This window comes from Berghia stephanieae, chromosome 7, assembly GCF_034508935.2.
Source record: "Berghia stephanieae isolate SIO BIC M18660-M18661 chromosome 7, UCSD_Bste_1.3, whole genome shotgun sequence".
In the NCBI taxonomy this organism is placed as follows: Eukaryota; Metazoa; Mollusca; class Gastropoda; order Nudibranchia; family Aeolidiidae; genus Berghia; species Berghia stephanieae.
The window spans coordinates 28,680,601-28,694,713 of record NC_088366.1 but is presented as its reverse complement, the minus strand read 5'-3'; the positions used below and the strand labels follow the sequence as shown (position 1 = coordinate 28,694,713).

The window sequence follows — 14,113 nt, the reverse complement described above, 5'->3', positions numbered from 1 at the left end:
TTTAACATTTGGCCTTCAGGAGTATATATCACATTCTTCAGTGATGATAACAGACCTGCCAACCCTTCACATTCCAAAAGTGGAATCAGAACGCCTAAAAATCGGAATTTGAGACAAAAAATAGGAATTTGACCTTCTTAACACCCCCCCCCCCCCTACCTTCGCTCTTTTTTTTTTTTAATCCTTGCCATTATCATCATTTTTGAAAATCGGAATTTTAGAGACAATGGCGGAATAGTACAAAATGGAAGAGTGAAATTAGGAATGATTCCACCAAAAGCGGAAGGGTTGGCAGGTATGTGATAATGTCAATTTGTCAAAAAGGAGGAAAATGTATCAGTCCACCTGTCAAACAAAATCATAACATAAAATATCCTAGTCTCGTATATCATATTACTACTTCTAGTGTACATCTATTCTTAATAGTAGAGATATAACTTGACTTTACGTAAATTTTTAATGAATTGTCCTTTCCTTAAAATGATTTTTATAAAATACCTTCTATTCAAGAGATTTAAAATCAACGTTTGGTCAAAAGGCTGAAAGTATTTGTTTTCACTTATAATATCTTTGTGACTGTAGTCCAGTGGCTACGGATATCTTACAAATAAGACTCAAGTATTTTTAATAAATTAAAATTGTAAAACATTGTAATAACAAAGGTAAAAAGAGTCAACTATGTTGAGCACCCCTTATGATTGTAACAGATTATTATCATCTCTCTATAACTAGATGACCTTTATAAAATTAACACGAAGATTGAGAGAAGAATGGATGAGGGAAAGATAGAGAGACACAGAAAGAAAAGAAAGAGAGAGAGAGAGAGAGAGAGAGAGAGAGAGAGAGAGAGAGAGAGAGAGAGAGAGAGAGAGAGAGGAGAGAAGAGAGAGAGAGAAGAGAGAGAGAAGAGAGAGAGAGAAAGAGAAGAGAGAGAGAGAGAGAGAGAGAGAGAGAGAGAGAGAGAGAGAGAGAGAGAAAGAGAGAGAGAGAGAGAAAGAGAGAGAGCAGTTTAATTGAAGGGGATTTTTTCCAAATTAATTAGGGGAAAGTTATAGTAAATTGTATTTTTTAACGGACCAATAACTGGACCACCACTCTTGACCTAATTACAAATAAAATCTTAACTCATTTACCCCCTCGCTTTTCGACCATAAAGTGCCTTGTCTCACTTTCCAAATCTGGTGCCAGGTTGTCAAGACTGAATGTCACCTAAATTCATGCAACTAAGCACAGGTGTCAAAGTATGACACAAGACATGATGGTGATTTTTTCACGGATAGGAAAATGTTTGACATGGCAAAATCAGGGGGAAATTTCTGAGAAAATCACAAAATCCTGGAATTCCGCGGAAGATTATAATCACTTATTCTTAACGAGAGCATAAAAAAAAGGAAGAGAACTTCAAGACAAATTTATAACAAAAGGACCCATAATTAAAACAGAAACCATAAAAAATATTTTCATAATATATTTTTTATTAATGCATATTTTCATTTTCTTTGAAAGAACACTATGAATATTGTTTTTTTTTCAAAGGGGTCCTGAGAGCTCAGTTGGTAGATCACCCGCTTCACATGCAAAGAAACCGAGATCAATCCCAGGTGAAGTTGAGATTTAATTTCTGCCCCTTAGGTCCACCCAACAGTGATCTATTAGATCAGGTGGAAGGTACATTGCGATAGACTAGCATCCTATCAAAAGGGTAGCAAGTAATTGATATTGTCCGTTTCACAGTATCGAAATTGGGATAAACTCTGGCACCAGGGCCTAATAGCTCTGAAGGACTACTTGTTTAGTTTTTTTTCTTAAGAATTAAACAAAAAACACTATCAGGTCATTTCAGCACCAGATTTGTTCTCTTTCAAAAAGAAAAAAAAGAAAAGAAACAGAAATCAAGAAAATCTTGTATGGTTTCATCTCAGTCTACAAAAATCTCTTTTTTAACCAAAAAAAAAAATGTAAGCAACAATTGCCTACCTTAGAACCTGGTACCAAACTACAGCAAGCCCACAGAATCTCATGTCTGGCCTTCCACAATCGATTCCTCTCATCTGCATCTTCAGCCATCTTAAATCCATATCCATTATTCATATCAATCAGTTCCTCTGAAGTGTAAAAAATTTTTAAAAAGCTCAAAATATAGTATTAACAAATAATCAGTAAAGGGTCCGATGAGGTTTGAGAAAAAAACAAAAAAACAAAAAACAAAACAAAACCAAAACCCAACTCCCCCCCAAACAGAAAAAAATCAACAACATTGACTCCAAAATCGTGGATTTCCATGGATCCGAGGAAAACCATCAGTCATGATAAAGAGAAACTGTGTGTAGATAGAGAAAGAAAATGGAAATTTATTTTATTTTATCCCCAGAAGAATTAAAGATAATTGATGAAAAAAGAAAGAAAAATTGACGGTTTAAAAACTTTGATGTGGATGGAAATTACAGAGGTCTTTTCACACAGGGTCATTAAAACCCTGAGGTCAAGTCCATATGAAATTAATATTTCAGAAAAAAAACATAAGGCAGTTTTTCAATTTTGAATGGACTTGTCTGTGAAAAAACAAATTTTGTTCCCTTTCCAAATATTACAGTGAGAATCATCTGAAGAGGTGTCTGAGCTCATAAAATTATATTTCTTATTCTTTTTCAGAGCGTTGGGGCTGTTGAGAAAGACCCTCTGTCCAAAAATAAAAATTCAAATTTATGAGAAAGAGAATATAGGGTAGATAAGTAAAGAGTGCTGAGTAAACTGAAATGACTGCCATTAATAAAAACATTTTGAATATCCCACTCACTGACAGCCATACACTGGTCCTCCAAGCCGCTGGCTGGACCATGGAACTCCAAAAACAAGGACTGGGCCTTCTCCATGTCATATTTACTGTACTTGTTGAAGGCATCGATGGCCATGTCATCCAAAAATTCTGTTTGGAAAAGATAAGATTTCCCTAAAATTGAAACTCTTGTTAGGATATTCATTGCTTTGAGCAACAATAATGAAAGCAAACAAAAAATAAATTTTAAACGCAGTGAAATGCTGTACAAGAAAAATTAAAAAGTATTCCCTCTCAACCATTAGACCCAAGAAGACGTTTTTTTAAAAGTATTTAACAGACAATAACAATTCCTTGTTACCTTTTGGGTGGGGTGAAAGTCTATCACAAATTACTTTCCTCCATATTAAACAAAACCCAGAGGGGTTAGAGGAAACCTCAGCTCAACTAAAGCTTGTAACCACTTGCTTTATAAGTCGAGTACTCTACCAATGGAGCAAATGGGATACCTCAAAATAATGAAAGAACAATCCAAAAACATAGCTGCCTTGTTTGAATATCAAAGCTCAGGCTACTGCTGAGAAGGAAAAGTACAATAGCTTGGCAACAATACTACCTGTTTAACATGAAACTAATCAAACCACTTTAGTTGTAAAAAAACCCCCAGCAAATCAAATACAAAATGGTAGCACACTTGCCATAAATGAAAGAGATTTGAGGTTTGGTAATACAAGAGATTTGAGGTTTGGTTCCAAGTCTTTTGAGATAATTCATTTCTTATTTAACACACATTTCCATTTCACTTTTCATATATTATCCAACACCACCCCTTCCCTTTAGCCATCTAATATGCAGGGTAAACGTCATCGCATTTGATTTGATCTTCCTTTCTTCCAAATTGTGACCGATATGGACGTAACTATGACCCAATGCTTTATATTGCAGGGTGAACCAGACTAACCTAACAAAATGAATTAAAAGCGTAAATTTCAATATGGAGAATTATTGTAAACACCTCAAACTGCAAAAAAATTTCAACAATTTCGCAATTTTCTGAACATTTTGACTGAAAATTAAAATGTGCATCTGGTTCACACTGAAACAGTACCAGAGAAAGAAATAGAACAGAATGACTCTGACCATCCAAAACATCTACCAAAATTATAAGATTCTCTCTGTACAAGAGGCATGTGACAATATGAATCCATGGAAAGAAAACAAAGCTATTAAAAACACTTACCAAGTTTTGCCATGGGAATTCCACACTGCAGAATACTGACTACTGTGTCCACTGCTTCTTTGACCGTTTTAAAATGGCAAACAGCTGAGATTGTCTGGCAAACAGTTAGAAATATAAAAAAATATATATTATAAATAGTTCAATTATCATTTTTCTCACGCTGAATAGAGATGAAGATTTCACCAAATTTTAAAATAACAATGGCTTTATTTAGACCTGTAAATGAGCTCTATAAAAATTTACTGAAACTCTTCGTAATTCACAGCGAAAAAATCCAAAGAATCTAAATGAATAATAAACAGTAAGCTTGCTTAAGCAAAACAATGGCAGAAAACGAATTTGCGCAGGAATTAATTAAGACTACTTACCATTGTTCCTTATAATTATGTACCCAATCAGTGAAGAAACTAGAAACGGTCAACCAGTTTGTTTACAATGTGAGGCAATCGAGATGTGCTTGTAGCAATCATATAACTTTCGATTTGAAGGTGTATACATAACGCACTTCCGGCATTCGCATTTTACTTTTTCATACTTTTACTCTTCACCAGGTAAATGTGGTCAATTTCGGCTTAGACGAAACAGTGAAATTTATCGCTCAGCGGCTCAGTTAAAATTGGCTACCATTGGGATCACAACAGGTTTGGAAAGTGAAAAAATAATTTCACGATGGCTGTGTTTTTGTTTTTGTTTTTAAGGGTTTTACGGCGCTTGCAACACATTAAGGTCATATCAGCGCCAGTAAAAAGGAAGAAAATGGGATAGTAAAAAGCTCTAGAGTTACAATTAAAGCAAAAAAGAAAAGGTAAGACAAAGGGGAATTGGTTCAAATAGGGAACAGATGTAGATTCCAAAAGCACACCGTCAAAGTACTTAGTTTGAGATCACCTAAAAGTCTCATCCAAACACAAGCACAGGTCCCAACTAAGAGGAATACACTCAAATGTTTACCAATCATATAATATAATATGTAAATTAAACATAATACAATGCATAACAGAGAGATGATTTACAAGGAAAAAAATATCTCCCAAAACTATAACTATACATTCGACTGTTTCCCTCCCAGCCAAGGAACTCCGGCAAGGATCACGACAAACTAAGTAATCTCATTCCAAAACAATGACAGGAAACAATTGGAAAACGGATATGGGGGGATAGAAGACACAGCATGTACCTCCCTGCCCACTATGGAAGGTCAGGATCCCCACCCAGACGATAACTGTGTGAAAATACACTGGGATGTGTTCAGACACATCAATTCTAAAAAGCGTCGTTTAGCCTTGGCAATATATCCATCGTTAATATAAATAGCCCATGAGCTATTCGTAGCGCTGTGGAACATTCCTAATCACTTTACAATCATTCGATTACGATTCATGAATTCTTTCTTTCTTTCCTTTTAAAAAATATTTGAACCTGATGAATTGACTGATTTCAGTTAAGTGACTGAGAATTTAAAGGTCTACTTTATTCTCTACTAACATGGTAATAAGACGATATGACAAGACAAGGACAATACTTAATAAAGATAAAAATACAAAACAAAAATAAACTTGAGCTTTTATATAGTGCAATATACACAAAATGTGCTTAATGCGCTTTACAAAGGCTCCCTAGCCAACAGCAACATGTAGAACAAGGTTAATAAATTTCTTATCGACAAAGACAACACTGTAAACGACCAGGTACTCATTTTACATCTGAGTAAAGTGAGATATTGTTAGTAAAGAGCCTTTTCCAAAGACTCAACTATGCGCCGAGCAAGGCTCAAACCCAGGACCTTTCAGTCCGAAAGCGAGTGTCATACCACAAGACCACATACCCATGTAAAACTGCATTTTAACATTATTAAACATCACTTCAAAGAGAAAGAGAAATATATCATAAAATATTTTAAACGAAACAACATAGTTACCTTGAGTGCTCAGCATATATGGAAAGTATAATGATCAGAATTATTCAACATAAAAAGTTGACAGAGTGACGACATTTTATTTAATGGACCAAGACGATCTTTTTTTTTTTTGCAATTGTCAGATAGCAAAATCTATAATAAGAGCAGGACAACAGAATCAATGTGAACAGCATGTATCCAACCCCCCCTGTGAGGAATTTAATTTCTTTTCACTATTATTCCTAATATTGCATTAGGCTGAATTCCAAAATAATACAGTCAAACTGTTAATTTCAAAACTTTTCTTTGAGTGAAGATCCACTGTTAAGCATTTTAATAATGACATAAAATAAATAGTGAGGTACATAGATCTGATTGACTTGGTTAACAGCAGGTAAGAAATATTCGGAAAGAAAAGAAACAATCATTTCATAAAAGCAACACGACCTGAAATCTTATCCGAGTGACAGGGATCTATTCCAAAAGGAGAGTTCTCATATTTCATTGCCTTCAAGGATTCATTATTTGACAATAGTAAAGAGAAATGATATTATAAAAAGTGAGTGATGCAACTAAGATCAGACTCCTTATACATAATTTCGTTACAACAATTAACAAATTCGCTCATTTAAGTCTCTTAATTGAGAATTTCAAGATTAATGAAGATAAAATAATTTAAAATGTTGGCATCTACTACCAAAAGTGGGCTGGATTTACCAACAATTGCTGCAGTACCTTTTCTGGAATCCCAAAGAGACGAACAGTGGCTTCTGTGATGATGCCGAGGGTACCCTCAGAACCAAGAAACGTGTTGGTCAAGTTATAACCAGCTGATGTCTTCCTAATAAAAAAAATAAACAAAATAATAATAATAATAATGATAATAATAATAATATATGAGGCTTAGATCATGTGACAAAGCAAAAAATATTTTACAAGTTATAGAAACATTCTAATGGTGTGCATGGATATAATTTGCAGTTTGAATTAATAACAAGAAAATTTTTGCTGATAAAATAACATTGCACAGTAAGGTACATGGTCTGTTCCAATTTCTTCAGACAACAAACCCATCCTAAAAGTCATACTTTAATTACAATCTAAAAGTGATTTAGATTGGCATGCAAAAGAGTGCTAAGGAAGCATTCTTTTGTCATCTACTTCACCCACTCCCCCCATTTTTCCCTTGTAAATTTGATTTAATTAATGTAATTTAATGTAATTCTTATTCTTAGTTTGTCATTATCAACATGTTTGGAAACAATTGTGGGACCAGAAATTTCCACGACCCTGTCACCCATTCAGCCATTGAACATTCAACATCGCTTGCCTTTTTTTTTTTTTTTTTTTGTTTGTTGCTTTAGGTCTCTTCCAACACAATTGAGGTTATATGAGAGACCGCTGAAACAAAAAAACAAGCAATCTAACAAAAATAGTACAAATGTAAATCAAAATCATAACCTAAAGATATCATAAGCTAAATTATAAAGAACCAAGAACAAACAGACAGAAGATTTACAGAAAAAAAATATCCCCTGTCAAAAATACAATCACAAACCAAAGAAGCAGGATAGGCTAGTAAAGAGAAGAAGAAACGACATCACTATCGGATCGTACACCCATGCGAACATCATAGGTACATGATTCAAGGGTGATGCTCCCATCCAACCACCCGCTCGCTTGACTTTGTGAAAAGACGAGACACTAAACCACTGAGCTTCATCAATACAAGTTACACAAAAAAAAAAAAAAAAAAAAGAAACCAACAAAAAATCCAACAAAACAATGAAAATCATCATCACTTTAATCTCCTCAGAATAATATGAAAGGAAGCAAACCAAATAGCTTAATTTCTACCACTTGTTGACAGATTAATAAGATAATCTCCGTACTTCATTCTTCTGTTTTCTCCAGCTGTGTAGAAGACTCGACCATCTGGCAGCACAACCTGCATGTTTAGAACATTCTCTCGCATGGTTCCATATCGCACAGCGTTGGTACCCGAAGCACTGGTGGCACACATGCCACAGATAGAGGCATCCGCTCCTGGATCTATATTGAGATAATATGGACAGATTAAGGATAAGTGGACTATCCCATAATCAACACTCAAAAAAATAAGTTCACTTGCTTTCATTTATCCAGATTCGTTCCGCACACAATGGAAGTGATTCATGTTCACCTTTAAAGTTGTATGATGTCAAACATAACTTTAAGAATAGCTTCTTAGTAACTTTGTCTAATCCTTATTGTAATGTGGGATAGGCCACTTGTCCTTAAAACTGACTATGTGATCAAAACTCTTTCCATCTCATAAATTATACTTGTTTGCAACAAACTGGAATAATACAGCAGAACAATGAAGAAATATTTTTGCTGCTTTGTTTGATTGTTTTTCCAGTGCTTGCAACACTTTTAAGTCATTTCAGCAGCAGTAAAAAAGAAGATGATAGAAGAAAAGTTGCAGATCTGAAGTTAAAAAAAACAAAAAACAAAGAAAAATTAAGACAAAGCAGCTTGGTTCAAATAGAGAACAGAAGATTCAATGAGCAATCCCCAAAAGAGTCTATTTTGACATTACCTAAAAATAATATCCGGGCACAAGCAAAGGATCTCAATATGAAGGACACACTCAAATTCAAATAAAAAGTACAATTTAAAAAAAACTAATTACTATGGTAATATAAAACAAAGAGACTTGATTTACAAGGAAAAAAAATATCATCTTTCAAAAAAAGGTGCAAAACATTTGGCTGTTTCCCTCCCAGCTAAGGATCTCCATCAGGACTAGGAGAAATTTTAAAAAAGCAATCTCAATCCAGAACAAAAATGAAGAGCAACATGGAAAGGGAAAACAGAAATAGGGGGATAGAAGGCACAGTAAGTGACAACTCTGTCCACCACGAGAAGTCAGAAGACCCCTTCTAGACATTTGCTTCCGCAGTGCCGGCCATAAACAATATGACTTATTTAAATACTGGAAGTTCAGGTTTAATCGTAATGTTCCAGACTTGAAATCGAAGCGATTATTTACGTTGAAAAAAAAAGCATAGTGTTGGGTCTTTTTATCCTTATAACACACATGTATATCTATAAAGATATTGATCCAAGTTACTATGATGACTAGTAGAAATTTGAAAAAGGTGTGTATCTTATGTTGCCTAACATCTCTTTGTATAAATTAATATATGCCTGCTGTTATATGCATTTAATTTCTATTTGTTTTTGTGATCTTTAATCTCGTATAAAAAATGTCAATCTCATTCAGTCTTGTATTAGATGCAGTCAAACAAAAAATATCTAATGGCATTTCATCATAATACAATTTGAATGCTATACGGTTGACAGGGGAGTCAGTATATGATGCCTATAACTAATCACCAATTACTAAAGATGCATGCAATGGTCAGAATAACACTTGCCAATTGGGAAGAAAAGGCCAGTGTCTCGCAGGTAACTGTTTAAACTTTGCCTCATTACACCAGGCTGAACTGTGCAGTCAAAATCTTCAGCATTGACTGAAACAATCTGATCCATCTTTGTCAAATCGAGGCAAACACCTCCCTGAAACAGCCAATAAAAATCAAAATATTCTTGAAAACAATCATTTCTAGATACAGTTTTAACTCTACCTACCAGAATAGAAAAAAAATTCTACTTATAATGTAAATTATTTATACCACACCCATTCTCTATATTCAGGATGAGCCAAAGAAAAATACTCACACAAACAAAAATAATCACGGCCTCATCATATATAAATGAAATTAAATCAACTGGATTGATAGTTATTACACCAATTAAATTGGTATAAATGTAATAACTAAGACTTCTAATGAGGTACATTGAATTGATTACATGACTTGGCTCTTACGCCTACGTTTATCTCCAGCACTTTGTTTATCATGCAATTATGATGCAGTAAAGATGAAAAGATGGGTGTGATAAGCTGAACATTGATGATTGCTGGTCCCTTTCAATGTCATGAGGATGGAGCAAGCAGGGCACTTAAAGGTAAAGAAGAGATATCGGAAATAACCTAGATTTGCTTTTTTAATCTTTACTAGACAATTCTGTCATAAGTATGGATATTCATCAAATTGAGAAAATATTGTTCGGATATTCATCAAGGAATAACAGTGATTTTGAAACTCACAAAACAAACAATCAAGGCTCTTCTTGAGAAAACAGACTGAAAGAACAATGATTAACTCTCATGTTCAAAATTTCAAACAAAATGACAGTCATCTTAGCAGAGCAATTCGAAATACAGCGACATTCACACATTCAAAGAAAAACCCACTCAAAGACACGAAAAAAACACAATCTGCAAATTCAAACATTTTCAAGTATTCATTTGAACCCTGCACCATCAAAGACTGGAACGCTCAAATCATGTTTGAACACAACAGATTTAAACACCTTCAATTTAAGATTATCAAACTACTTCTGCCAAAACACCAACAATGACTGCCACATTCAACAACTTTCTCCGCCCTCGAAGACAAATACTCAGAATTTAGTCAATTTCAAGTAAAATTCATATTCAGACTCTCCCATGTGTCAAAATGAGTTACATTAATAAGCTACGAAACAGTTTTGATGAGTCACACACCACTGGAAAGCACTGATGTACAATTACTTAAACCTGTTGTGGTGAGTAGTGAACACTTGCCACCATAGTTAAAATTGTTGTTATGCTTTTCTATTGATCTTAGAAAAATGTTGGAAGTTGTTGTTGTAATTATTATTATTATTATTGATGATGATATATAACGTGTTTAGAGAAAAAATATGGTTATGGCCAGGAAAGGCCTAAATAAACTCTTGAACACGAACTTGTTTCTTTCTCTAAGTTTGCCATTCTCAGTTCGATGACACAAGAATAGAGTTATAACCCGCAAACCAAATAAGATTCAACAGCCTTCTTTGGAAGGTGTGAAGGGAGAGCTTTACAATAGGGATAATACTGCAATCTGAATGGTGCTGATGATACTGATGCGAATGAAAAATGTAAATCAGTATCATCATAAATGCATTATTCTAGTCACCTCTAAGGCATTGACACCTCCTTCCAAACCTGTACCGCTGCCAAAAGGAATAAGTGGAACCACCACATCATTACATAGTTTGGCTACTTTGCTCACATGTTCAACAGATTCTGCAAACACAACCACATCAGGAAGGGATGCTCTGTGAAAGACATTTGTGAATTATTAGGCTATAAATGTTCTAGTTCTTCAAAAATTTTAATACCTACACTGTAATTGCTGTTTAAAAAAAAAAATTAACAAAAATTCTCAACTGTTTGGACCAATCAGACTGTGGGTTCAGTATAAAGATCAACTCGCATAGAAAGGGGCCGGTTTCTATTCTGGGATGGATCAAGTGGTTTGAGTTGTTTTTTTATTTTGGACACCCTGTGCAGATAGAAGTGATTGGGTAGCTGGTGGAAAGATCTGGTGGAAAGTACTTGTAAACAGACCAATGCCCTAATCAATGGGTAGCAGACAACTCAATACAGAAACTGGGAAAAGCTCCATATATATGGATTTTATGACTCCCCTTGCCTGCCCTTCCTTAATGTCTGAGACAAAATTCCTTCTTAGTAATAAAAAATAATTGAGGGCTTTCGTTTAAATAACCCAATCTGTGAGATCTCCATCCCTTAGGTATAAAGATGCAATTTTCAGGTGCTGTATTATTTCTAAAGACACCTCGAAACATCTTTTTTTTTAAAAATTATATTCATCTAGACAAACTATGCATATTACTCCTAAACCTAATGTTTTATTCCAATGTACACCTGAAGTTGCTATCATGTGTGTTTAAATATGTAATTAATATCGAGGGATGCCATTCCATGAAGGAATATAGATAATCCATCAAACTATTGTCTGATGTCAACATGAATCACCCAAGTGGCCCAAAGATAACAGGAGTGGGCATATAAAAATATATTGTTATAATTACAAAGAAAAATATTATACAAAACTTTCACATACCGGTGATGAGATTCATCATGACTGTGTTGGTCTCGAATTGCATCAGCTGTTGATACATTTTTTTCTCCAACTATATCCCTCAGAGTACTTACAAAATCAGCAGTCACTCTGGACTGTACAGCCTGAGAAGTGCAAAATATTAATAAATACACAAACACAATCATTTATAATAATAATTAATATTTTTAAAAAGTATGATTGATATAACCACAGCTCTGATACTTAACCTTACAAATCACTGAATGAGGAATGTTGAATTTTGGTAATCTTTGAAGACCTTCGAACAGGTTTAAGATACTCAATATAAAAAGGATAGGCTGAAATGATAATATAAACGATGAAACAAATAAAATAAAATAAATAAATAAATACCCACATTTCAGCATGGTAAATTACTATCAGAGTGCTTTGCTAATTGTTCAGAAGGTTAAATTGATTTCTACTCCATACGTTTCATTACAGGTCACCTCTTAAGAGGTCAAACTTTCAATCACATGAATAATTAACACCTTTGTTGGAATTTAAAACCAAAAAAAAAAAAAACACAATGAAACACACAAAACAAACAATAAAAATCAAAAGACAAACAGATTGTCAACATGGCTTTGTCTCTGGCCATTCATGCTCTACCAACCTCTTAATGACACTAAATGACTGGACAGAAATGCTAGACAACGAATCATCAATCAATGCAATCTACCTTGCAAAAGGCATTCGACTCTGTCCCTCATCAAAGACTCTTAAAGAAGCTGGAAACATATGGCATTCATGGGAATACTATAAGCTAGGTTAGACACTTTTTTATATACAGAAAACAGAGACTTAGTGTACAAGGCATAGTATCTGACTGGGCAGAAGTGGCCAGCGAGATACCACAAGGCAATGTCCTTGAACCAGTCTTCTTTGTCATTTTCAATAATGATTCGCCTGGCGTCCTATCTAGCTCATCCAGGTGTTCAATGTATGCTGACTCCACCAAGGTATACAGCAAAGGGAACAAATTAAGCGACAAGGACAAGCTGCAAAAAGATATTAACAAGCTATTAGTGGATTGGGAACATCAATGACAAGAGATTCAATGCTGGGAAAAAATGCATCGTACTATACCTAGGAAAGAAAAACCCTCAGCTTAATTATGAAATGAGAAATCACCACTGCAATGACACGACAGCTCTCAGTAAATCTAAATTTGAAAAAGACCTGGGGGGTTAACGTTGGCAATGAACTTCATTTTTCAAAGCACATTGAGATCCATGTAAATAAGGCCAATAGAATCCTTGGACTCATTAGAAGGTCCTTTACATTTCTCAAATTGGAGTCCACGAGAATGCTTTTTAGTGCTCTAGTTCTGCCTCACCTGGAATTTATCAACTCAGTGTGGTCATCCAAATATGAAAAGGATGAGAAGCTATTAGAAGGTGTGTTCCGCAGAGCAACTAAGATAATACCTAGCGTAAAAGATAAAAGCTATGAAGAACGACTGAAAATGATTGGAATTCCCAGTATGGAATGTAGACGTATCAGAGGCGGCATAATAGAAACATAAATTGATGCATGACCTGTACAATGTCCAGAAGGGATCATTTGTATTTGCTGACAGTAGCACCAGAGGCCTCAAATATAAATTTAATAAAGCCGGATGCAACACATCGCTCAGGCAGCATTTCTTTAGCCATTGTGTAATTGATCGATGGAACAACCTTCTTACCACAGTTGCGGAAGCTCCTGCCCTCACGCCTTCAAGAGGCAATTTGACAGTCACTGTTTCAACCATAGATTCAGCTTAGTTGAGCCTCCCATCAAACCGAGATGGCTGCAAAGAATTATCCATACCCTCGATCAGCAAATGTTTAATTCGCTGAATAGACTATAATATCCTACTAAAAGAAATTCCACATAAACAAAGATACGTAGGCTTTAGACGGTCTAGATAGTATCTCCTATTTCATGATGTTTTACAAGTAATTGATAATTTGCATCGTTGATGTTTGAAGCAAAAGTAAAAAGGGGTTTTGTCTGGACAGCAATTTTGTTCTAAATTTTAAAAATCATTACATGGACTTTCAATCTTTCAATGAATGGGAATTCGTGGAATCTGGAGTATACTCAGATCAGACTCCGTGTCATCAAAATTTCTGTACTCATGGCGTAATAAATTGCTTGTTGAATTGTTTCGTTTTGAATGAAAGCATGCC

General features: G+C 34.7%; 1 protein-coding gene across 2 annotated transcripts in view; it reads right to left on the bottom strand.

Annotated features, from left to right (window-relative positions):
• The window catches only part of LOC144977003 (putative D-lactate dehydrogenase, mitochondrial), a 29,918-nt gene that overhangs the window by 15,451 nt on the left and 354 nt on the right, over positions 1–14,113 (bottom strand). For both annotated transcript variants that reach the window (XM_078921677.1, XM_078921678.1), the window contains exons 2-9: positions 11,919–12,040; positions 10,965–11,106; positions 9,336–9,477; positions 7,806–7,965; positions 6,649–6,754; positions 4,017–4,110; positions 2,798–2,926; positions 1,978–2,105 (exon numbers count right to left, since the gene is read on the bottom strand). In XM_078921677.1, coding sequence (XP_078777803.1) covers positions 1,978–2,105; positions 2,798–2,926; positions 4,017–4,110; positions 6,649–6,754; positions 7,806–7,965; positions 9,336–9,477; positions 10,965–11,106; positions 11,919–12,040 — 1,023 coding nt within the window. The remainder of the gene's footprint in view (positions 1–1,977; positions 2,106–2,797; positions 2,927–4,016; positions 4,111–6,648; positions 6,755–7,805; positions 7,966–9,335; positions 9,478–10,964; positions 11,107–11,918; positions 12,041–14,113) is intronic.